The following is a 21,440-nucleotide window of genomic DNA, read 5'->3' on the forward strand; positions in this document are numbered from 1 at the left end:
TTGACAGGATCATGGTCATTAAATTACTGAGTTGATGTAAGAGAGCCAAATATATACATACAACATGATAAAACTTTCCAGATCACCTAATTTGAAAAATAATGTAATAACACTAGTAGATCACTGGGTTACAAGCACTGTGGCTGTGGCTTTGTAGAGTGATTTTAGAATTAATGTGACACTTGGTGATTATAGTCCACATTTGGCCTGTTGCTTGCATCAATATAACACTGCCAATGCTAAGCAGTTGATCCACAACTGTAAAGATAATTTCCTGTCACCATCAGACCCTTTTTATTTCCCAGTGATGGCCAATGATGCGGTTATTTTTCTTCCATTTTCCCAGTACTGAGGGGGATCACCTGGACAACCGTCATTGCGAGGTGTTAAAAAAGACTTCCTTCATCCTCGCCGCCCACATTTATTTTGGGCATCATTAGTTTGGCTATTTTAGGGGCTAAACAGCTCTATGTTGTGCTGCATTTCTTTGGCAGCAGGTAACAGGCATGCAAGCCAACACTGGACGCCGGAGCGGCGGAAGATTTGTGTGTTCAATGACAGTGAAGTGAAAGGTCCATTACAGACTGCTTCCCCTCCCCGTTTTATTTTTAAAAAAGCTTGCAGGGCTCCCTGTGTATTTAAATCATCCACTGTCATGGTGGGTGTTCTACCATCAGGCCGGTAGAGAGAGTCCCTGTTCTGCTAGGAGGTGCTCTGTCCAAATCCTGGCCAGATTTTCCTTCCCTGCACATTCGAGAAAACTCAGGGTTCAGTTGATCACCCATATCTTTGTCAATAATCAAGCACTCTTTTTTGATAATACAATTTCAGCTGGTTCTCAATTCTGTTCATCTTGTAATATTACTATAACCAGAGGGCTGTTATGCTATATTTATTTCTTGATTATGGAATTGAGAGTTACTGACTGCAATTGATCATGATCACAGTGGTGAATATTTCTTGTAACCTTTCCAACCTTCTTCCAAGCCATATGTCAATAATACAAGCACCCTTTAATGAAGGTGTTGGATAAGATAGATAAGATAAAATAAGACAAGGCAAGACAAGACAAGAGGGGCGGAATTCTACATGCTGATGGCCACTGGTAGAAACATCCTTTTGTGTTTACAAAAAAGAAAGCATTTCAGTTCCATTTCAAGATTATTAAACACTGATCTGGACATTGAAATGGTCCAATGGGAACATACACAGAATAAATGGGCCTGGTCAAAATATTCAACCCAGGGGGCCATCCCATTCTCTTTTATTCTTCTTATGAGGTCAAAATGCACATTGGCTGAATATTTTTTTTTTTTTTTCATAAAATAAGTTGAAGGTGCAGTCCATGATTTTAGCGGTCCGTTCAGCAATTTTTAAAACTCTGGTATTCATACACAATCCTAGTTCACTACAGTTAAATGGAAAATTATGGTGTCATTTCTTAAAACTCTGGTGTTCAAACACAGTCCAAGCTCTCTGCAGCTAAATAGGAACTGATGGTGTCATAAACAAGGCCCACCAATCAACATGGGCACGGATGGCAGGGATGCAATTTGTTTGTCTGTTGAGCACAAGTATCAACAATATGGAAACCAAACAGGCCCTTTAATTTAACAAGATAATGGGCTATATTTTGGTGATCTAAAACACATGGTCACTGGCGAATAGCTTAAACAAATTTCGGGGTTTGTCCAGTCCACATTGGGGGTGGTTTTGTTATCAAACGTTGGCGCCTAGCGCAAAAAGGTTGGTCTTATGTTTCTTAATCAGTCATGGGTGTGTTTTAAGCGTAACATCGTTTAAACCAATGAAAATTACATCTGTTATTCCCTTTAACAGCAAGCAGCACAACTTCAAACAGCGCATCGGTATTTTGATAGTCAGCGGTGCATTTGAAGGAATCTGCTTGCACACTAGACCGTATGGAACAGGTATTCCACTAAATTGTGCTTTACTAAAACCTAGCAAAGTATAGCCTACACGCATCTGCACTCGTCTATTATTTGAACTCATAGGCAAAGTGAAACTAACTTCACCGTGATGCCAATGTCAACAACACAACAGTTATACACAGTTAATTACTTTCACTATTGACTGACAATGGGTTACCATCAAAAGCATAGCCTGAAAAAAGCAACACTTACCCCAATAATGTTCGTATAACCGAATAAAAACCTAAGGACATTTGTCCTGCAGAGGAGCTGCTGCTTACATCTTGTGACAGTGTGTCTTCAGCTGTGCTTCAGATGCGCCTTTCGCTATGGTCAGTGGTGTAATGCTATTTAGATAGTGTAAGTCTGTAAGATTTTTATATAATGTGCCAGACCACTCCTTAGGTCATTAATTGCCACACCCCTGAGCGCATTGTGTAATAAAAGAGAAGGGCATGGCGAAAAACTCGAGTGTATGACAGGAATACGCTTTGCGACGGGATAATAGGGCCCAATGTTTTGAATGATGAGAACAAAGGTCTCAATGTTATTAACCATGCATTTCCTTTCTTCCCTCCTTCTATTTCTCCTTCTACCACTATCTCCTTCTACTACACTTTAACTTAAACATCTGCACTCTCATCCTGTGGAAGTAGTAGTTATTGTTACAGGCCTCTGCAATGTACTAGCTTGAATGCTATTCCTCATTTTGTAAGTCACTTTGGAGTGACTGAATGAATAAATAAACTATGATTGTGCAGATTATCGATGATTCTGGAATGGATCTTATCAGATATTATACCAGACAATATGCCAGATCCATGCTGAGGTTAAGTGCTTCTTGAGAAGTCACATGACTCCTCAAGAGGTTCTGTAGTATGTCACGAATGCATTTTAACAAAGTGGTGATTTAGTATGATGTACAACTGCTGAATTGTTAATGAAAAAAAGATGATCTTGTATTGGTGAACAGAAGCCATGAGTCTGTGTTTTGTAGGATTGGAATAGGGTTGAAGCCAACAGTCACAAATAAATTGAAAGGAAGAGAAGAAACATAATGTTGCTTTATTTCGAGTAAAAGACTGTCAGATGTCATGCGAATTCAGTCTTTATTCTGTTCTGGTCTTTATGTATTCCTTTTTTAGGATTTTAATGTTTATTTAATTGTATTTATTTTTTTACCAGGACTAGTATTATGGTCCCTTTCATGTACCTCATGGTTTAGAATGACAATAAAACCCCCTTTGAATCATATTTTTCTCCATTTAAAGTTGTCTTTTTTGCACTCTCTGGGCCTGATAAAGAACTCTGCTCACCTGACTTCACTTAAATGAGAACATGTACATCACAAAGAGCATGTCTTTTTGGTCAAAAAAAAAAAAAAGACATGAACATCAACAACAACTTATTGATCTTTTAAAGTGATTAAAATACCCTTCATAGTGTTTGTACTTAATATATGGTTTGCTAAATGAAATGGATAGTTTGAATGTGGGGAAAAAAACAGCACATTAGTGAAAATACAGTCATTACTGGGATACATCCTTGACATTAATTGTGTTGACCTCTTTTGAAATGTCTTAATCAATATGTTCCTGTGTGAACAGAATGCTGTGTGTGGTTCAACTTCACAAATTTGAGAGATATTGTGAATGCGATGTTTACAACATTCTGAGACAGTCCACTCAGTATCAGAGCTCTTTCAGAAGGTGTCTGTTGTGCTAAGGATCAGCTGTTCCTCTTACTGGCAAGGACTCTTGAGATTCATGTAAAATCCAGGAAAACACTTCATGATAAATCTCATGTGGCTCACTAATATCCAAGGAACAGGAAAAATGTGTGCAAACTATAAAGCGGATCCTAAATTTGCTAAGAATATAAACTCTTAGGAGTGGCCTGATTGCCTGCCTGCATACAAGAGCAAGTGTGTGTGCACAGTCTCATCAATAATAAGTAAAATAGTCAATAATACCCATTGGCTTATGCATCCCTAACTTCTTCATGAACTTGTTATGCTCTCCACAACACAATGTCATATTCAATGCTCAATCACTTCCTCTAATACACAAGCTGACTTTGCAGGGTTCTGTTTCACTGGCTGGTAAGTCATCAGGCCATTGGCTAACTGGTTAAAGGTTTTTACCCTGCTACACTATGAGATGCCACCGGCATTTCTGTAAATAAAGCAAGGCTGACCTCATGTGGTCACCTCCTGGGAGCAAATTTCTGAAATAAACCTGTCTTCCTCTGCGCAGGAGTGTGCCAAATCTACCTAAAAAGCCGCTAGAGATAAAGACATACGAACGACAAAAGTAGAATCTTTTTTTTTTTTCTAAATACAAAAAATCCCCACCGACCCCACCGAAACTTCAGAATGAGGCTCGATGCTAGGGTGGAATATCTATAGGTGGAACGTTGTTTCTAACGTACTACACTTACACCCGGATAATTTTCAAGTAACACATAATATAACGGCTCAGTGGCTCAGTTTATTGTCGGGTCGAGCTTTTAGTGACAACACCAAAGACAATCTTTAACAACACTACAAGTGTTTGTTTTTATTCTTGTTGCATACCACTTGAAATTTAGAATCGAGCTTGGGTGAGTTACCAGACACCAGAAGCGTGGTGTGACATAGTGTTTTCCTGATGTAAAAAAAAGTGACGTTTGCATTAATGCAGCCAATGTTGTGCTATAAATTGCAGCATTGAACGTTTTGTAAATTGGTGTACCCTTTTCTGTGACGACTGATGAGTTTACATCCTAAAAGTCCACCCCAAATTACATTTACCATGTCTAGTTCCGATAAACACGCTTATACATGGTAACGTTAGCCAGTTAACGTGCTTGTTTGGTATCGATAAGATACGACAGTAGCATTCGAGACCTTACTGGAGCTAAATACTTTCTGGCGTTCCAGCTTGCCATTTTCGAACGAGGACCATCGTCTCTAACAACAAACATACTGTTAATCTGATATCTGGTTACAGAGTTGACCTAGAAATGGAGCCAGCGAACCGAAAGGACAAACAGAAACAAAGAGATAGCTCAACACGCGGTGACCGAGCAAAACAGAAATCTGCACAGCAAGAATTAAAACAACGACAGAGAGCAGAGGTAGGCTATTCGTGCAACCCCCTCTATAATATTGTAGGACATATTGCAGTGTATACCAAATGTATTCACTTCCCTGATCATCAGGGTGTCATGAGGAAAAGTCTGCCCAGACACTGCTTCTGACATTGCTGATAACCTCATATTGCGTTATAGATCTATGCCTTGAACAAAGTGATGACGGAGCTTGAACAGCAGCAGTTTGAGGCCTTTTGCAAGCGGATGCAGTCACAAGGAGATTGACAACCAGCCAAAAACCTTTCAGTTACACTTTTTCACAGCACACTTTGCAATGCCAGCATTTTATTTTTTTAAAAACCTCAAAGAAATGCCAGTATTGTCGTTTTCTAATGTTTATTTCTGTGTTGAGTTGATCAGGTGGTGCTAGTTTTATTCTTTTCCTGTGAACAATCATGGATCAGTATTTGTTTACAAAGCTGTGTTCAGAGAATGGTTCTGTTCAACAACTACAGTAGGCTATATCTCTTTTAAAACAATAAGATGGACTGATATTGTTACATTTTCTAATTTATTATATTATACCATTGGTGTTTTTAACATTTATACCTTCATGTCTTGTGTCTTTGTCTATTGAAACTATGCCTTTACAATAATAATTAGTAGTCATCAAATCCTGAATGACATGTCCAGGTGTTTGATGTGTGTATTTAATGTACTTAATATATTAAAATTGTGTTTTGAATTTGTGCTTATTTTTGTCATGACTGTAGGTATGGAAAGAGATATATCACTCTACTTGTGTGTGAACAAAAAGCATTTACTTTTTCTACTTGAGCTTTTCTTTTAATTATCACTTAATAACCCTGTTTTAACAACCCTGTGCTGATTTATCAAACACTGCCAGGTGCACACTGATGGATACCTTCAGAGGTATGCAGAAGAGACCCCACCTACTGACAATAATTTGTCATTTTACAGTGCTGGTATTTAATTGTCCCCAAAAACCACCATGAGGTCTTCAGCTTAAACAAAACCCAAAGCAAGAGGTCTGTCTGGTACTTGCTTCTTGCTTGCTTGGAGAGTATATGATTAGAGAGGAACAATATTGGTTGTTGTTATACGTATGCAAAACAAAGCACAGCTTAGTCGTAGGTCATGTGAAACCTATGAGCTGTCCAAATTTGTGTTTGCAATCTGCATATTTGCCAATATTATAGGAACATTTGGCCCTCCTCCCCTCCCAGCATTGTCCTCACCCGCTACAGGTCAATTCCTCAAGCAGATGTTGTTGTCCATCACAGGCATCCATCTTGTAAAATTGAGGAGTGTCTCTATCTTTTGTCACGACAGGATGTGTCTTCCCTCTGTTCCCCACGCACAAGCACATGTGGAGCTGTCAGTGAGTATGCGTGTAATGCCTGGGGACAGCAGCTTTCATCAAAGCTATAACTCTTCTTAGAGAATGCATACTTGAAGCAGAACTGGCTGAAGCCTCTGCATTGGCCACATAAAAGTCAGGCGATGGCTTTTATAGATGCTTGAGCCATTAAGTCAAGGTGGACAGATATAGTGTTACCATGCTGATATTTGATGTCTGTAGAGATAGTACATTTTTTCCAAGTCTGGTCATTCAAACCCCAATTTACCCTTTCAGATATTTAAAAAATTTCACACGTGTCCTTATCTCGTAATGTCACCAGATGTATTCAATCAAATGAGACCATTTTCACATAGACTTTTATATTCCCCTGACATGGGGCGGTTTCCCGATAACGATGGATACATGCACTTTTTCTACGATTAAAAAGTAGAAAAAATAATGTTCGGGGAACATGCTTGTAGCGTGAACGTGGGTGCACTGCTCTTTAGATACTCTTATGGGGAGCTGTCCACGTTAATAGTTCTGAAATATCCTCTGATTTGATGATGCCAGGTGACTGCACGTCGCAGTTAAACTACACCTTAATTCACTTCAATACAAAAATAGAAAAACGTTGACATCTGCTTGTAAGCATCCCCAATAGGCTATATACCACACAGATACATAAAAAGTATTGTTTAGATTAGATTGTTGCATGGTTTTAATGTTTGTTGCAAGATCTATGACCATATTAGGCTATAGGCCTATCTGTCATGCCTGTTACTTGTGTGAGTGCCACTGTGTGCTGCCTGCGGTACGCAATAATGTTTTGGGGTGTCACTGAAGAAGACGTTTGAAGATGAGGAAGAGGTCGAGTAAGAAAGTGAGGAAATGTGTAGGCTTACAGTAAATAACAGACTTAGATTTTGACTCAGCACAGGCTAAACCTTACCTTAAAGGTCTAATAAAAAATAGCCTAGGCCTACATTTAGACAAAGATAATCAGAAACTAGGCTATTCTACCAATGTCTCGTTTCATACTTAAGCATACTGTACTTTTGTTTTTCTGTTATAATCATATTATTATGAGCATTATACTATATTGCTATTTTGCAAATCTGATTCCTTACAAGTAAATATATAACGAATGCGAACGTAAGTTGGATAATTATATTAGTAATTTGCCTGTAGGTTATGTCCTGCTGGTGACCTCAATGAAAATAAATAGGCTACCTGTTACGACCCTCTTAGCCATTAACGAGTAGCCTACACCGGCTACTGATTTCACAACGTTCTTAAGCAACGATAGTTTCGGGAAACAGTCTGCAAATCTTAAGACATTCTTGCGTTAAAGTTAAGACGTGTTAGAGGGACTTTAAGACCTACTTTGGCTTACGATGCTTACGGGAAACCAGACCCTGATAATCAGAAAGACATTAGAGAGTAGAAATATGCGAGTCATCTTATTTTATTTTTGCATGTGAAATATATTCTAGGTGCATTTCAGTGTCACAGCATTTAAGGTATTAGTGCATAAGTAAAGCATCATAGCAGCAGTGTAACTAGGAAGAGGAGGTAGTCAGTATAACCACAAAACTGGAATTCTTATTGGGTGTAGGGCCTACAGGTTTTGCATGAGGCTTCAAAAGGTTTTCAATAATAAATATAGTGTAAACTGCACACCTAAGAAACATATATGCCAGGTAGCCACTCTAAGCCCTACTATTCAGAACTATCCAGCTCACCCACAAATTGGTCCACACCTTTCTTGTCATGTTCATTCCTTGAATTCCTATTCCCTCTTCTAATTGAATGTAACCTTTATAGTTCAACTGTGACTGAACTGCCTGTCACTCTGACCCCAAACCATCCATCCCAGAAGCGGGTGTCCTGTCCACCATGCTCAAATGAGAGGAAGCGCAGCCCTTCGCCATACTCTGAGAAGGTGTGGGTTACCTGCAAAGTGACACACTTCAGTTAGGAGTTGCCTCTGTTCTGTCCTCAACTAATGGGCTTGGTGTTCACCATGTTGATATTGGTTATGGTTATGGTATTTGGTAGGCATTTTTGTCCAAACAGTGTATGAACACTACGATAGTTAAAAATAACAGTTTCAAATAAAGTTGAAAAGCCTACATTAGCAGAAGAGTACTAGTAATACCAATTTCAATAATATCAAATATCAACGAAATAATTAATAATCAATTACAAATTATTAATTAATAATATCAATATTCAATGAAAATTAGTTTTCATATTAACAAAAAACATAAACATACAAACCTAGTGTTTCTAACCCTAACCTTGCTATTTTGTCAGATGTAATACATAAACACATCTCATCTAGTGGTGGAAATGGCCAGCCACTCAGTGGGCATTATTTGGGTTCACTGCATGATATTAATGTATTTGTAGTTCGGTTGCACGCTTTATCTTAATAGATAGGCTACCATTACTGTGTTAATGATATCCATCTATACAGGTTTAATAGGCCAATAAAATTGAGAGAATATTGACCCAGTGTTACAGTGTGGTATGCTAACAGTTCTGAGAAAGACTGCAAAGCTTTGCAGAGAGTGGTGCGCTCAGCTGAGTGCATCTCTAGGACTCCTCTCCCATCCCTGCATTATATATACATCAGCCGATGTAAGAACGAGCCACTAAAATTATTCAGGGCTCCACCCACCCCAGTGTCTGTTCAGTTTGTTGAAGTCAGGCAAGCGCTTCTGCGATTTGTATGGTCTAAACTGAGAGAATAAGAAAAAAGCTATTTCCCTCAGACCAGGGTGCTAGAAAACATTAGCCAAGTTAGCTAAGTAACATGGTTAGCATATTAACATAGTTAGCATTTTTAGCAAAACTGCTAGAAAACATTAGCTAAGTAGCATGATTAGCATAGTTAGCATGTTAGCATTTTTAACAAAACTGCTAGAAAACATTAGCTAAGTTAGCTAAGTAGCATGGTTAGCATTTTTAACAAAACTACTAGAAACCATTAGCTAACTTAGCTAAGTATCATGGTTAGCATAGTTAGCATGTTAACATTGTTAGCATTTTTAGCAAAACTGCTAGAAGACATTAGCTAAGTAGCATGGATAGCATTGTTAGCATTGTTAGCATTTTAGTAAAACTGCTAGAAAACATTAGTTAAGTTAGGTAAGTAGCATGGTTAACATTGTTACCATAGTTAAAATTGTTAGCATAACTGCTAGCAAACATTACAGCCATTCCAACTTTTAGTTATCGTCAAATATCTACCTATACCATGAATCTGTCAACAACTTTTAAACTATTTACTTTAAACTTTTAAACAGTCTACTCTTAAACTATCATTAAACTATCTATCTATTAAACTAGCTGTCTATCAACAACTTTTGAACTATATACATTCAACTTTTAAAGGGTCTACTTGTAAACTATCATCTATCTATTAAACTAGCTGTCTATCAACAATGTTTAAAAACTATACATTCAACTTTTAAACGGTCTACTTTTAAACTACCATTAAACCATCTATCTATTAAACTAGCTGTCTATCAACAACTTTTAAACTATCTACATTCAACGGTCTACTTTTAAACTATCAACTTTTATTAAGTTATGCAACCACCATGTCTATCCTAGCATCACCGTAGTAACCATCTCTGTATTATATATTTTAACTATACATGATATTTTACACATCATCATTATCATAACTTTTTCATTTTCATGCACTGGTAATTCCTTGGAATTGCATTTCTAGTTATTATTATTATTTTTCTTTTTACCTTTTTGTGCGCGCTATTCAGCCCAAACCGCTTAACGTACAAACCGTTCCGTAGATCTTCCAAGGCTTTACCGTCCTATCTGTTTTTCATTTTTGAGAAGTTTATACTTTTTGAGATATTTGTAATTAAAAGTGTATTTTTCCGCCATAGACTTGAATGGGGGCTGTGATGTCATAATAGAGCCAGCTGCGCTCGTTAAGTAGTTCTCAGAGCAGTTCCCAGGCTAATCAGAACACTGGCACAGGTGTCACCTGTGAGGAATTCAACTGTCTCAGCCTCTATGTATACAGTCTAGCTCTACCTGAACTACACATCCTGTTAAAGTGTTTCCTGTGTGTCAAAATAAAAGTCCCAGCCATATCTCATGCATTCAGAATTATATCTCCAGAACGGCTTGACTTACATGCTTCAAATTTGGTACGAGTGTTTTTATGGACTCAAAGATGAAGTGAGTTGAAGTTGGAGGTTGAAGGTCAAATGTCAAGGTCAAAAACACCTTGAGTATGATATCTCAAGAATGCCATGTCACACAAGATTCAAATTTGGTTACTCCAAAAGCAGGTATCACAATTACCCTACCAACCAGCTAGCAGCAAGCTCAACAGCCCCACCAACACCCTAACCAGCAGACTGCATCCCCTCATGTAATTCCTCGGAATTGCATTTCTAGTTATTATTATTACTCATGTCACTTTATTATTTTATTATTAACTTCTGCTTTTAATATTGTATCTGTATTACTTACATTCTTTCTACTTTACACAGTCATGGAGCTAACCAGGCTTACATTTGACTGCTTGTTATATACTGTTATAACTGTGTATGTGATGAATAAATCTCTCTGAATCTGAATCTCTCTGAATCTGAAAATACAAACCTGTTTCCAAGAGCAGTCATCAGAGTCTGGGTCAAGGGTTACTTGGTCAGGCTGAAATTTCACAAGTTCCTCCTGATTTTCATCTAGCAGACATACAGTTAATTGGTATGTGCAACCACAGTCTGTGCGTCCGCAATACCTACAGACAAAATCAACAGACAAAAACTAATAAAAATAAATTAAAAACATACAAGCATATTCAGGCAGTCAGGGTGTTGTTACCAATAATTGGACCAGGAGTTTTAGTCTCACCAGTCTTCTACAGTGACAGCTGGCTGTGTGTCTAGATCCTCTGGAGAGTAGCCCTCTGCCACAAGGTCAACCACCTGCCTTTTTAGGCATGCCCTTTGTTGAGAGAAAGAGACAAAGAGAGAGAGAGACAGAGAGAGAGAAAGTGTAAGAGAGACCCAAACAGCATCAACTCACTGCTTTGTTAACCTGCATAACTGCATCAAATGGCAAAGGGCTATGACCTTTAAATCTGATTACTGTACATTAGCTACAGCACATTCTTTCACTCTTTTCAGTGCATCTATTTTTCAGTTCTACATTTTGAACAAGTATGAACATCACCATGCATACATAATCTGCCAGTTGTCTGAGCATAAATTGACAGAAAACCTTTTACGTGACTACCCATCTTGTTCTAATTAATTACATGCCTATCATGATATGATTATCTGATTAATAGATCAGCCAATGCAAACAATATGATGTTTCAGTAAATTCAAATGGCACTTGATATTTTGCTAGTTTTAACAAGTCTTACTTTAAACAATTCTGAGTGCAATAGAATAATAGATTTAAGTGATTCCTGAGGCTTCAACTCAAAAACAAGTTAATAGTATGCTTTAGCCCACCAAATGAATATGCAGTAGTCAATTCTTACACCTATCTAACATCTAACTTTATAGCCCCTCGGCTTACTCAAAGGAGGTGGCAAAGTATGTCTTGATGCCATCATCGCCGAAGTCGTGTCCACAGTCCCCAGGCATCTCCTCCACTCTCCACTGACTGCCTCCATTCTCTATCAGCTCCCAGTATTCCATTTGCTCTGAATGGAACACATGTATTATACACTGAATGATCTTTCTCTTTCAAACAAGAGACTAAATTTAAGTCTGTTTGGGGAACGTTTGCAGCCATTTTTCAGTTTACACGACACCATTGCACAATGTCAATAGAATTGCTGACTGAAGCAAAAGTGATCACATGTTGAATGTTTACTGAAATTGTTGATCAGGAGCTGATGTCTAGCTTTCAGATGAGCCTTTTTTATTACCTCTTTTTTAACTGCAGGTTAATAACATGAATACAAGTTAATACTATTGTAACATAGTTATTACAGTCGTCCATTGAGTGTTAAACGAGGAGCCCCCCTACCTTCCCCACTGGGATTTTTCAGGAGATTTCTAGCCATTGCTGATGCGATCAATTTAACCTACAAATATAAAATGAAAAACACAATGAAATGAATGATACATAAATGAACATTATCAGACACTGCGCACTAAGTGCTTCTTTTCTGTTCGGACATTGGCTTGTCTGCATCACCAAACAATGTTATACAAATGTTGTTTAATTACAAGCTAGCATGATAACCCAAATCAGAGCTAGCTTGTAACTCCATCTAGCTGTAACTGCAGACACAGCATGAGAAAAACATCCCACCCCCTAAAATCTCCCAGTTCAATCCAGTTTGATCCACAGCATCAACTCTAATTCCGGACCGTCTTTGTCACTCTGTCTATAAGTCATGTTGTTCCAGTTAATGATGTCAATCATAGCCAAGCCCAAGCCAGAAAGTACCCATAATTTACTATAAGGACACTGTCATAAACAAACGAGTCTGGAATAGTTGTGAATGATTTCTGTGATTGCCCTGCTTTGAATTGTAGGATGCATGGTCTTGTCATTAGGAATTTCCATAGGCCTATCTAAAGTTAATTGTGGAGGGCTCAAGCAGGGATGCTGACTCATCATACAAGTGTGTTGGAAATAGCCTACATAAAAAATGCCACTGGACAGGAAAGCAATCTGTATCTCCAAACAGAGAAAATGTAAGCGATGGTACTCACGATCAGTCAGATTTACAGTAGATCCGTTCTGTTTCTCCTGGTAGTTCTGCAGCGAGCTCTTCCTGTGTCCCTGACACCCGAGAATGCAGGAACGCCTGCTCTGCAAGCTGCGGTCTGCCAGCTGATCACATGGACAGCACAGGCTGCAGCACTCCCCTCCCACCCTTTGCTGCTGCTAAGAGCAGAATCTCTCACACAAATCCCACTCAGCATAAATGTCAGTCGTGGCGTGTTGAAAAACGGTCAGCACAAAACAGGGACCTGGCTCAGGACACTCATAATTAAGGGCACATTTCCAATGCGGTCACATCTCAAAATAAATGCAATAGTTAATAGCACAAACTCATTCGCAAAGGAATTGTCATAACATCTTTCATCAAACTGTTCTGACCGTTGTGAGAGCTTCACTAAAAGTTAATGTAGTAACTATTAGGCCTCAGCAGGCTACGAACCTAATTAAAAGCCTTAGTTGAACATAATCTATCAAAAGATCGGATACAGGCCTCTTGTTTATAGTATGACACCTTTTGATTGGCGCATGTGCACACGGGTCTGTATCCAGCAGCCAGTTAGTAACGTTGTCAGTTAGCAAGCTAACGGTAGTAGTGCTGTGTCGATAACATAGACGTCGGAATACCAGCTGCATCGCAATCAACCAACTTGACAACTCTCTTGTTTCCGTTAACGTTACCTGTATCTTCATCTTGAAACAAGGTGGATATCTAATCAGACTGTCGTCGTATTTATGATGTTTGTTTACTTGCTGTGGAGCTATCTAGAAGTTAATGTTAGCTGACGTTTGAGTCGCCTAGCTAGTTAGCTAGCTAGCTCATGTAATTAGCTCATTGGCTAAAAGTTGGAAGCTGTCGCTAACGTTGGTTGAATTCATATTGCTCAGTGCAGTCGCCAAATAGTCAAGATGTGGTGTAACATTTATATAACAGCTCAGTTCAAATGCAACTAGTATCTACTTGCTCTTGACCGAAAATGTGTCGAATAACCTTAATGTAAATGTAGCTAATGGTATATGACTATTTTAGGTAACGTAGCTTTTGACTTTAGCAAGCTAAGTTTGCTAGGTAAGCATATCAAATATTTTCACGTTAACGTTCATGTGGTGGGCACGACTCGACTGAAGTTAATATCTTAAGTCTTAAGTTCTTTGTCAGTCAATGAAACTGTATCTGGAGAAATATTTCCATCAACATGCAATATTTTGCGAAATTACTTTAACAATACTCCACGTCATTTACCACGACGGTAGCTTTTAGTTTTGATGAACTGTGCTAACTTTTTGTGCTAACTTTTTGTGCCTTGATAATTAGCTAGAATTCTAGACATATTTTGCTAAGAGGGTGGCTAACGGTACACTAAGGAAGTTAACGTTAGACAAGCCTTTTAAATGGCTAGTGCTAACGTTACAAAATGTTATGGACAACATGTCAAGCAGCGAGTTCCCCCCCGTCTAGATCACTTTACTCGTTTAAGGTTAACGTTACGTTTGATGATGAGATGTGTACCTTTGCCAATATCTACAATAACTTCTATTTGTGTGCAGCTGGTGAAACTAGAACTAGTTCTAGTCGTGTGTTTGCTAACGTTACAAGGTTGACATTAGCTCACACTCCAGTACAGCTTACCGATAGGTATCGATAACGTTAAGCGAACCCACCGACAACTAACTTTATTATATTCACTAACACTTGTTGTATAAGGAAATGTTTAATCTGATTTACCGTTAGAAGTTAATTGGGAAAATATATGTAACATTATTGCATATTTAAAAAGTTGGCGATGGTTAGCATATTGAGCTAACAGTTAATGTGCGAGCAAACATACTATGTTTACACTATGAACATTCCTCTTGGAAGTTGCTGGTAACATAACGTTTCCTAACTAAGGTCGCTCTGTGTCAGAATTAGCATTATTGTGTTGTATGTAAAGTTAAAAGTTTTTGCTTTTTTTTTTTTAGATATGGATAGCGTCGCCCCTTCGTCCACCTTTGAATCTCAGGTAAGTGGCTAAAGCGAACTTAAAAACATTGTTAGAATGTTGTCAGTAACGTTAAATTTAATGTTTGCCCGCTAGATACCATCTTAACCACTAACGTTAGTTTTATTGTTCAACTTCCATGTTATGAGCGACAAACTGTAACGTATTCAAATCGTGTCTCAGAAGAAACGTTAGCAACAATAAGACTGTCATTTTCATGTCGGTTTGTTTATGTTACTCAGCATACTATTTAAAACAACAGGTTAGCTCGCTGTGTCATACGTTACATAGCGTTAGGTAACAGAGCAAGCAAACATGTTGGGTTTAAATCATTGCCTTGTGGATACTGGAGTTATTTTGGATAGTTTGCAGTCAAGGTCATTAATCTTAATACTTTGATAATTAGTCTAGTCGAATAGCTAGTCTATTTAGCCAACGTACCATACCGTTAGCGTGCTTACAATGCTAGTTCTGTCAATCTAGTTTGCGACCTCAGATAAGTCAGCCTGCTTTTGCTAAGTATTGTTGAGTTTGAGATATGTTATGGACTCACTGTACAGTATACATCGTCAAATTTTAACAACACTGTTTAGTACGATATTTTTGTTCAGATATAAATTTGGAATTTGTCAACTGATCGGTACCTAGGCTAGCAAACATATTTCATGTAACGTAATGTGATTGCGCCATTTTGTTTTTTACTGCTTACACTCTTTATCAGTTGTACTATGTGTATCATCTGTGTAATTTTGTGGGTTTACTTGTGTTAATGTGACAGTTTATAAAACATGTTTTCTGTGCCAGACTAAAATGTGCTCTCTAGGCACACCTTACTCGTCTGTTAAGGCTGTGTGTTATAAATACGCGTTTTGAAAATAGAATATTTTATGGAAAGAATAATTAACGTAACGTTAGGTAAAAATGCCACTATGAATCAAACTAATCAGTATCTCCATTCTAGTTGAGTGACCGGCCGCTTTGTGCACTACCGTCTAACTGACTCATGCTAATGAAACTAATTGAAAATTGTATTGATGTCAAATTCAGACTGTTAAAAAAATGAAGGTAACAAAGAAAGCTTCTTGCATGTCAATCCACATTGGTTGATTATTTTTGTTTTAGGGCTTCAGTCCAACTTGCAGAAGGCAGCGTACAGTGGAAGACTTCAATAAGTTTTGTACTTTTGTGCTAGCCTATGCTGGGTATATTCCTTACCCACAAGAGGTGAGTTATTTTTTCATCATTTTGGTTAAGTATGTGTCCTGCTATAAATAAATACATACATACCTAAACAAAAACATGAAAGAAAGGTGCTTTCTCCACCCCCCACACACAGGGCATACTATAAGAGTTTTATGTTGATGCTTTTGATGAGCATCACTGGGTGCCATGCGAATTAGTAGGCATATTCACTTTGAAGTGCATTTTGAGGTTTGGGTCACCTCTGTACCACTGAAGTTGTCATACGCGAGGCAGCAGCAGCGGCCTGTCACCTCTTTGCAAGGGGCTTCCTGAACATTTGTCTCCTCTTTGGGTGTGTCCCGTCCCATCCCCATTACTGCTGCCGTGCTGTTGACACTTTGTTTGATCCACAGAGATGGTGGTGGCGCCTCAGGCAGTCGCTGCCAGTCTTCCCCCTGGCTGCCCCGCCACTGCTCATCCTCCTCCTCCTCATCTTCCTCCTCTGCGACCCGGAGGGCCCCCCCTAAACCAAACCCTCAGTCCTCGGGTAAGAGGGCTCAAGTCTAGCTTCCTCCATGCTCCATCCTAGACCCTGTCCTCAGTCACCATACTCCATAGCTGTTAGCCCACTACCACCACCACATCTCTTTACGTTAGTAGACCACACGATGGACAGAGTTTTGATTTAAAAAAAAAAATGTTGAGTATCTTTGGCATGGAGCTCAGGGAAGACAGCCCTCACGGTAGCCCCTTCTTTCCCTTTTGGCCATAGTATGTTCAGGTTAGGATTGTGTCCTGGTGCTCATTCATAACTGTTTCACGTATTGTCTGCCTTCCTCCTCTGTAAGTCCCCCCGTATGTCTCTGTGCAGACAGCTCCTGGTAAGGGTTACGGGGAGGTTGACGTACTTCTCAAGTTTATACTACTAATATAGAAACACAGTTATAAAATTATGCAAGCACTCATGATGTTATAGTATGATCAATGCATTTTTTTAAAATGAAAGAAATGAAAAATATGGATGTAAATTTACAGTTAAGGTCAAATAATTTACCATACTATTCATTTAGGAAATGTACCACAAAGTAATGCAGCTTTATTTATGTTTGCAAGTAGGCAACAGGCTTAATCATGGGGCTGTCACAAAACTATGAAGTGCACAATCCTCCATTATACATGGAAACCTTTTTTTATTATTATTACCAAATAACATGATGCCAATTTTGATCGCTTTCTGAAACAATTGTATCTGAAGCATTAATGTTTCTTAATGATATATTGCCCTTAGCAGATATATTTGTTCCACTATTAGAAGTAGGCTAATATTTTGTGTTTGTGACTACCTGCTCACTCTGTCAGTTTGGTTTACATGATTTTAATAAAAGTAGCCATGCACTTTGTGTTACTCTTACGGTTGTTATTTGTGTGTATAGTATAACTACGAGACCGCATTGCTGAGTTGGTCTAGTTTTACCTTAGTTTGCTTTCTTTGATGACCACTTTTAATGTAGGCACCTTAAATGGATGGGTGTTTTGAAGTTATAAAAGGATTCAGCATTTGGATAGGTAAAACAGTGTGTAAGCAGTATTTAAACTTCGTAGTGGGCCTTGAAAAAACCCCTGTAACACAAAATGTTTGTTAGTCAACCTAGGAAATAGTTCCAGAGTTGCACAGGACCTTGGAGCCTTTGATATTCATCAGTGTGTTTTGCGTGCGGTTTGACACAGGTGATGCACAGTTGCCTAATGTGCAAGCTACCAACAGCTCATGTCTGATGCTTCTGCTTTGATTCTTCAGGAGGCCTCCCTCAGGAGCAGCTCCAGTCCGCCCAACAGCACAGGCAGCACAGCCGACAGCGACTGCTGGGACTCCCAGCGCCTCAGCGGCCCCTTCTCCTCCCCGGGCCTTCCCCAGCCCTGCCTGTCTGGCGGCCGGAAGAGCTTCGGAGGCTTCAAGCGTGGACCAGAGGCTGGCCTCCTGGACACCTCCCAGCTCCGCAAGCGCCCCAAGTCGGCCGGCCTGTTCCTGGAGGAAAGTCGGAGGAAGACGGAGAAGTTGCTGAAGAAGAAAAAGAAGAAGCTGAGGAAGAGTCTGGGAGAAGACACTGTGGAGCCAAATAGCGCGGGCCAGGGGTGCAGCTCTCTATCAGAGTTCACGTGGAACAGTGCCCGGGCCATCAAAGAGGAGCCAGAGGATTTTCTCAGTATCCCCATACCTAGTGTCTCACATGCACACAATCGATCACTATCTGACCACCACCTACAAAGCGACCACCTGGGCTGCAGCTCGTCTCCGCACCAGGAAGGCCTCCTGGTCTGCAAGCAGGAGCCAGACTCTGCTCAAGGCTCTCCGTCCTGGGATGGAAAAGAGAGTCCAGCAGCAGACTCGAGGCCCAGGCTCTCGGATGGGGAGGCAGTGATGGTGAAAGTGGAAGGCGTCCCGGGCACTAGGACTGTGTTCCGTCAGGGGAAGCAGGTAGTCTTCAGGGACGAGGATGGCTCGGGGGATGACGAGGACATCATGGTGGACTCAGGTATGCTTCATATGTACAGTATAGGGCCTTAAAATGGAGGGAGCAGGACTTGTTGATGCTCTATTTATGCAAGTTTGGGGATGGGTGGGGTACTGCATAGTAATATATTTTCCAAGTTCATTATTGCACTAGATATTTTGGTTATATTATGGATGATTATGGATTATATTTATAATGACATGGTGGCAACCTTTGGGGACATCACAAGGATGATCAAAGGAAATGATTCTACAATGCACTCACTCACTGTATTAACAAATTAATTTTAAAGTTAAAGATAGATTTCAGTCTGAACACCAGAATAAGTCGTCTTTGAAAATTACAGTAGAATTGCCTGAGGTATTGTAGAAGTGTTTAGCCACCCTTTGTTCCGTTTGATTATAGAGGTTGAGATATCTGAACAATTGATAGATCCTTTTCTCTTCTGCAGATGACGACTCATGGGATCTGGTGACGTGCTTCTGCATGAAGCCGTTTGCTGGGCGGGCCATGATCGAGTGCAACCAGTGCAACACCTGGATCCACTTGTCCTGTGCCAAAATCCGCAAGACCAACGTGCCCGAGACGTACGTCTGCCAGCGCTGTAAAGACTCCCAGTTTGACATCCGGCGCTCCAACCGCTCGCGGGTGGGCCCCAGGAAGCACCTGTTAGACTGAGGCCACTCCTGCCCATTGAGACAGACTCTAGTTCCACTGTTTCCTCTGTTCCTCAGCCCAGTACACGAACAACCCCCTCCCCTGTTCACACACTCAGCCCTACTTCACTGTCTGTGTGGAGTCCCAGCAGTACAGAGCAGGGGAGAATGCCACTTCTGAGGACTCCCTTTGTTGTATTTTCACAGTTCCTTGCATGATAAAACTTAGAGGTGGACTGTTTGAACAGGAAAAAATGGTACCGTCCTGAGAAGCAGGGCTTAAAAGGACATGGATCAGGCAAGGTGGGATACAGAGACTTGCACTTTTTTTAAATGTTCAATAGGGTTTTGCCAACCTTAATTGAAATTTAAAGATGCTATTATGAAACAAAAAGCTTGTATAGGTTTCCTGAAACAAAGGTTTTATTTTTTTGTTGTTAAGCTGCACTTGGTGCTTATCCAGTGTTGCTTAAGTTCCGATTGAAAGCGATTTAGTTTTTTGGTTTGACATTCATTTTTAAAAAGAAAATGTTATACATTGTTTTTTGTTGTTAAATATAGCTATATGTTCAACAGCTTCAAGTGGTTTTGTTTTAGGTTTTCAAGAAACGCTTTTGTTTATGTGTGCTTATGTGAAGTATTTCATATGGGCAAAATGGTCATTTGTTTCTTACAAAGGTGATGAGAACTTCAACATTAGGTATGGGATTCTGTGTCCGCTTGTCTTAAACACTCACACCTTTTTAGTTCTACTCAGCCTTCTGTTAAGTACACAAATGTTTAGTGTTGACTAACTAAGTATCTTCATGCTATTCTGTAATGTGATGTTGCCAGGTTCATTGGTGCTCAAAGTTTCTAGTAGATAGAAAATCTTCCTTTTTACGACTGTTGAAATGGTGTCTACAGACCAAATTGGATTGATCTCCGTGGCTCAGACTGGCTGATGTAAACGTGTAATTTAATTTGAAACTGCTCTTACTGCCCATGTTGTCATGCACACTGTTTATATTATTCTAATGCCAAAGCAAGTTATCAACAGGAACCCATTGACAAGCTTGTTCAATTATGCGAGGTGATGTTTTACAACTTGTCCGACATTATCGATCAGAATTTCAGTCGCAGTTGTTAAGTATCTCCTTATCATTGAAAAGGTATGTGTAGGTTTTAGACTTTTGAGATCCGTTGTTTCCTTCTTTTCCATTTGTTGCACTACTAGGACAGTGCTTATGTTTTCATTTGAGGAATACTGGTATTACTTCTGGTCATATTTAAAGAAAGATGTCAGAAGATGGCATTCTTAACTTTTTGAAAGTGTTTTACTTAAGCTAAATATTGTCTTAAATTGTTTTATTTTCATTTCCAGTGAGGTTAAGACTTGGAAACGGTCATTTATGACAAGATTTTGTATTTGCCTTGCATGCTCAAACACCACAGGGATTTATCAGAATTCAAGCTTAAATCTGCATCAGGTGTGAGTAATGTTTTTGGAAGTGACAAGCTGTAATGGTCCTTCATTCATGTTATTTTAAATGGAAAACTTAATATACATCTCCTTTTTGATGCTATTCCAGAACCTCATCAGTATGCTTTTTATTTCCCATGCAATGGACATGGTTTAACGAGTTGAGACATGGGGCTTTAGGCTCATAGATGTTTTTTTTCCCTTTGTGTTTGGTATGGTGTTCCTGTCCCTGTTGTTCTGCAGGTTTTGGAAAGAGGTTGCTCTTACCAGGGGGCTCCCTCAGTCGAGAGGGAGATGTGGGAGGGTTGGGAACGTGTCCCTGATGAAAGCTGTTTCTGTGAAACTCTACTGTTAAAGAAAAGCTCTTTGATTTTAAATGCTGAGATAAAAAGATGTGGGGATTCAAAGGCCCTCTTATGAATACACAACTTGGCTTGTTTGTGTTTGTGTGTGCTGTTTGAATGAAAACAATAGTTTGTGTGTTGGCTTAGTTTTAATCAGTCACATCTATTCCTCTCTAGGCTATAGTTTTAGAATAAAGTAA

General features: G+C 39.3%; 3 protein-coding genes across 5 annotated transcripts; 2 read left to right on the forward strand and 1 right to left on the reverse strand.

Moving 5' to 3' along the window:
• Positions 1–4,377: 4,377 nt before the first annotated feature.
• On the forward strand, positions 4,378–5,748 carry LOC121706945 (small vasohibin binding protein). Its single transcript, XM_042089102.1, has 3 exons — positions 4,378–4,532; positions 4,922–5,048; positions 5,202–5,748. Exons 2-3 carry the CDS (start codon positions 4,935–4,937, stop codon positions 5,286–5,288), a joined length of 201 nt encoding a protein of 66 aa, XP_041945036.1. The 5' UTR covers positions 4,378–4,532; positions 4,922–4,934; the 3' UTR covers positions 5,289–5,748.
• Positions 5,749–7,818: 2,070 nt separating this feature from the next.
• Positions 7,819–13,426, reverse strand: fbxo2 (F-box protein 2). Its single transcript, XM_042089101.1, has 6 exons — positions 13,092–13,426; positions 12,397–12,454; positions 11,941–12,067; positions 11,266–11,358; positions 11,014–11,152; positions 7,819–8,322 (listed from the first exon to the last, which is right to left on the reverse strand). The coding sequence occupies exons 2-6, from the start codon at positions 12,431–12,433 to the stop codon at positions 8,188–8,190; spliced, it is 531 nt and encodes a 176-aa protein (XP_041945035.1). The 5' UTR covers positions 12,434–12,454; positions 13,092–13,426; the 3' UTR covers positions 7,819–8,187.
• A 226-nt stretch (positions 13,427–13,652) lies between these two features.
• On the forward strand, positions 13,653–21,321 carry phf13 (PHD finger protein 13). 3 transcript variants are annotated; one of them, XM_042089098.1, is made up of 5 exons: positions 13,653–13,805; positions 15,064–15,104; positions 16,206–16,307; positions 18,064–18,799; positions 19,230–21,321. In XM_042089098.1, the coding sequence occupies exons 2-5, from the start codon at positions 15,066–15,068 to the stop codon at positions 19,454–19,456; spliced, it is 1,104 nt and encodes a 367-aa protein (XP_041945032.1). In that variant the 5' UTR covers positions 13,653–13,805; positions 15,064–15,065; the 3' UTR covers positions 19,457–21,321. The 3 variants fall into 3 exon arrangements, with proteins under 3 accessions (XP_041945032.1, XP_041945031.1, XP_041945033.1); XM_042089097.1 differs by lacking the exon at positions 13,653–13,805 and adding an exon at positions 13,866–14,170; XM_042089099.1 differs by lacking the exons at positions 13,653–13,805; positions 15,064–15,104 and adding an exon at positions 16,679–16,812.
• The last annotated feature ends 119 nt before the right edge of the window (positions 21,322–21,440 follow it).

This window comes from Alosa sapidissima, chromosome 4, assembly GCF_018492685.1.
Source record: "Alosa sapidissima isolate fAloSap1 chromosome 4, fAloSap1.pri, whole genome shotgun sequence".
Lineage (NCBI taxonomy): Eukaryota > Metazoa > Chordata > Actinopteri > Clupeiformes > Clupeidae > Alosa > Alosa sapidissima.

What these genes read in the sequence shown, in the direction of transcription:
- phf13 (XM_042089097.1), top strand. Translation starts at nt 14,119, where the DNA reads ATGACTATTTTAGGTAACGTAGCTTTTGACTTTAGCAAGCTAAGTTTG. An exon ending in CGTCCACCTTTGAATCTCAG is followed by an intron (nt 15,105 to 16,205) that starts GTAAGTGGCTAA and finishes TTTTTGTTTTAG; the next exon opens with GGCTTCAGTCCAACTTGCAG. An exon ending in GGACATCATGGTGGACTCAG is followed by an intron (nt 18,800 to 19,229) that starts GTATGCTTCATA and finishes TCTCTTCTGCAG; the next exon opens with ATGACGACTCATGGGATCTG.
- LOC121706945 (XM_042089102.1), top strand. Translation starts at nt 4,935, where the DNA reads ATGGAGCCAGCGAACCGAAAGGACAAACAGAAACAAAGAGATAGCTCA. An exon ending in AACAACGACAGAGAGCAGAG is followed by an intron (nt 5,049 to 5,201) that starts GTAGGCTATTCG and finishes ATTGCGTTATAG; the next exon opens with ATCTATGCCTTGAACAAAGT.
- fbxo2 (XM_042089101.1), bottom strand. Translation starts at nt 12,433, where the DNA reads ATGGCTAGAAATCTCCTGAAAAATCCCAGTGGGGAAG. An exon ending in GAAAAATCCCAGTGGGGAAG is followed by an intron (nt 12,068 to 12,396) that starts GTAGGGGGGCTC and finishes TGTTCCATTCAG; the next exon opens with AGCAAATGGAATACTGGGAG. An exon ending in TACTTTGCCACCTCCTTTGA is followed by an intron (nt 11,359 to 11,940) that starts GTAAGCCGAGGG and finishes CTCTCAACAAAG; the next exon opens with GGCATGCCTAAAAAGGCAGG.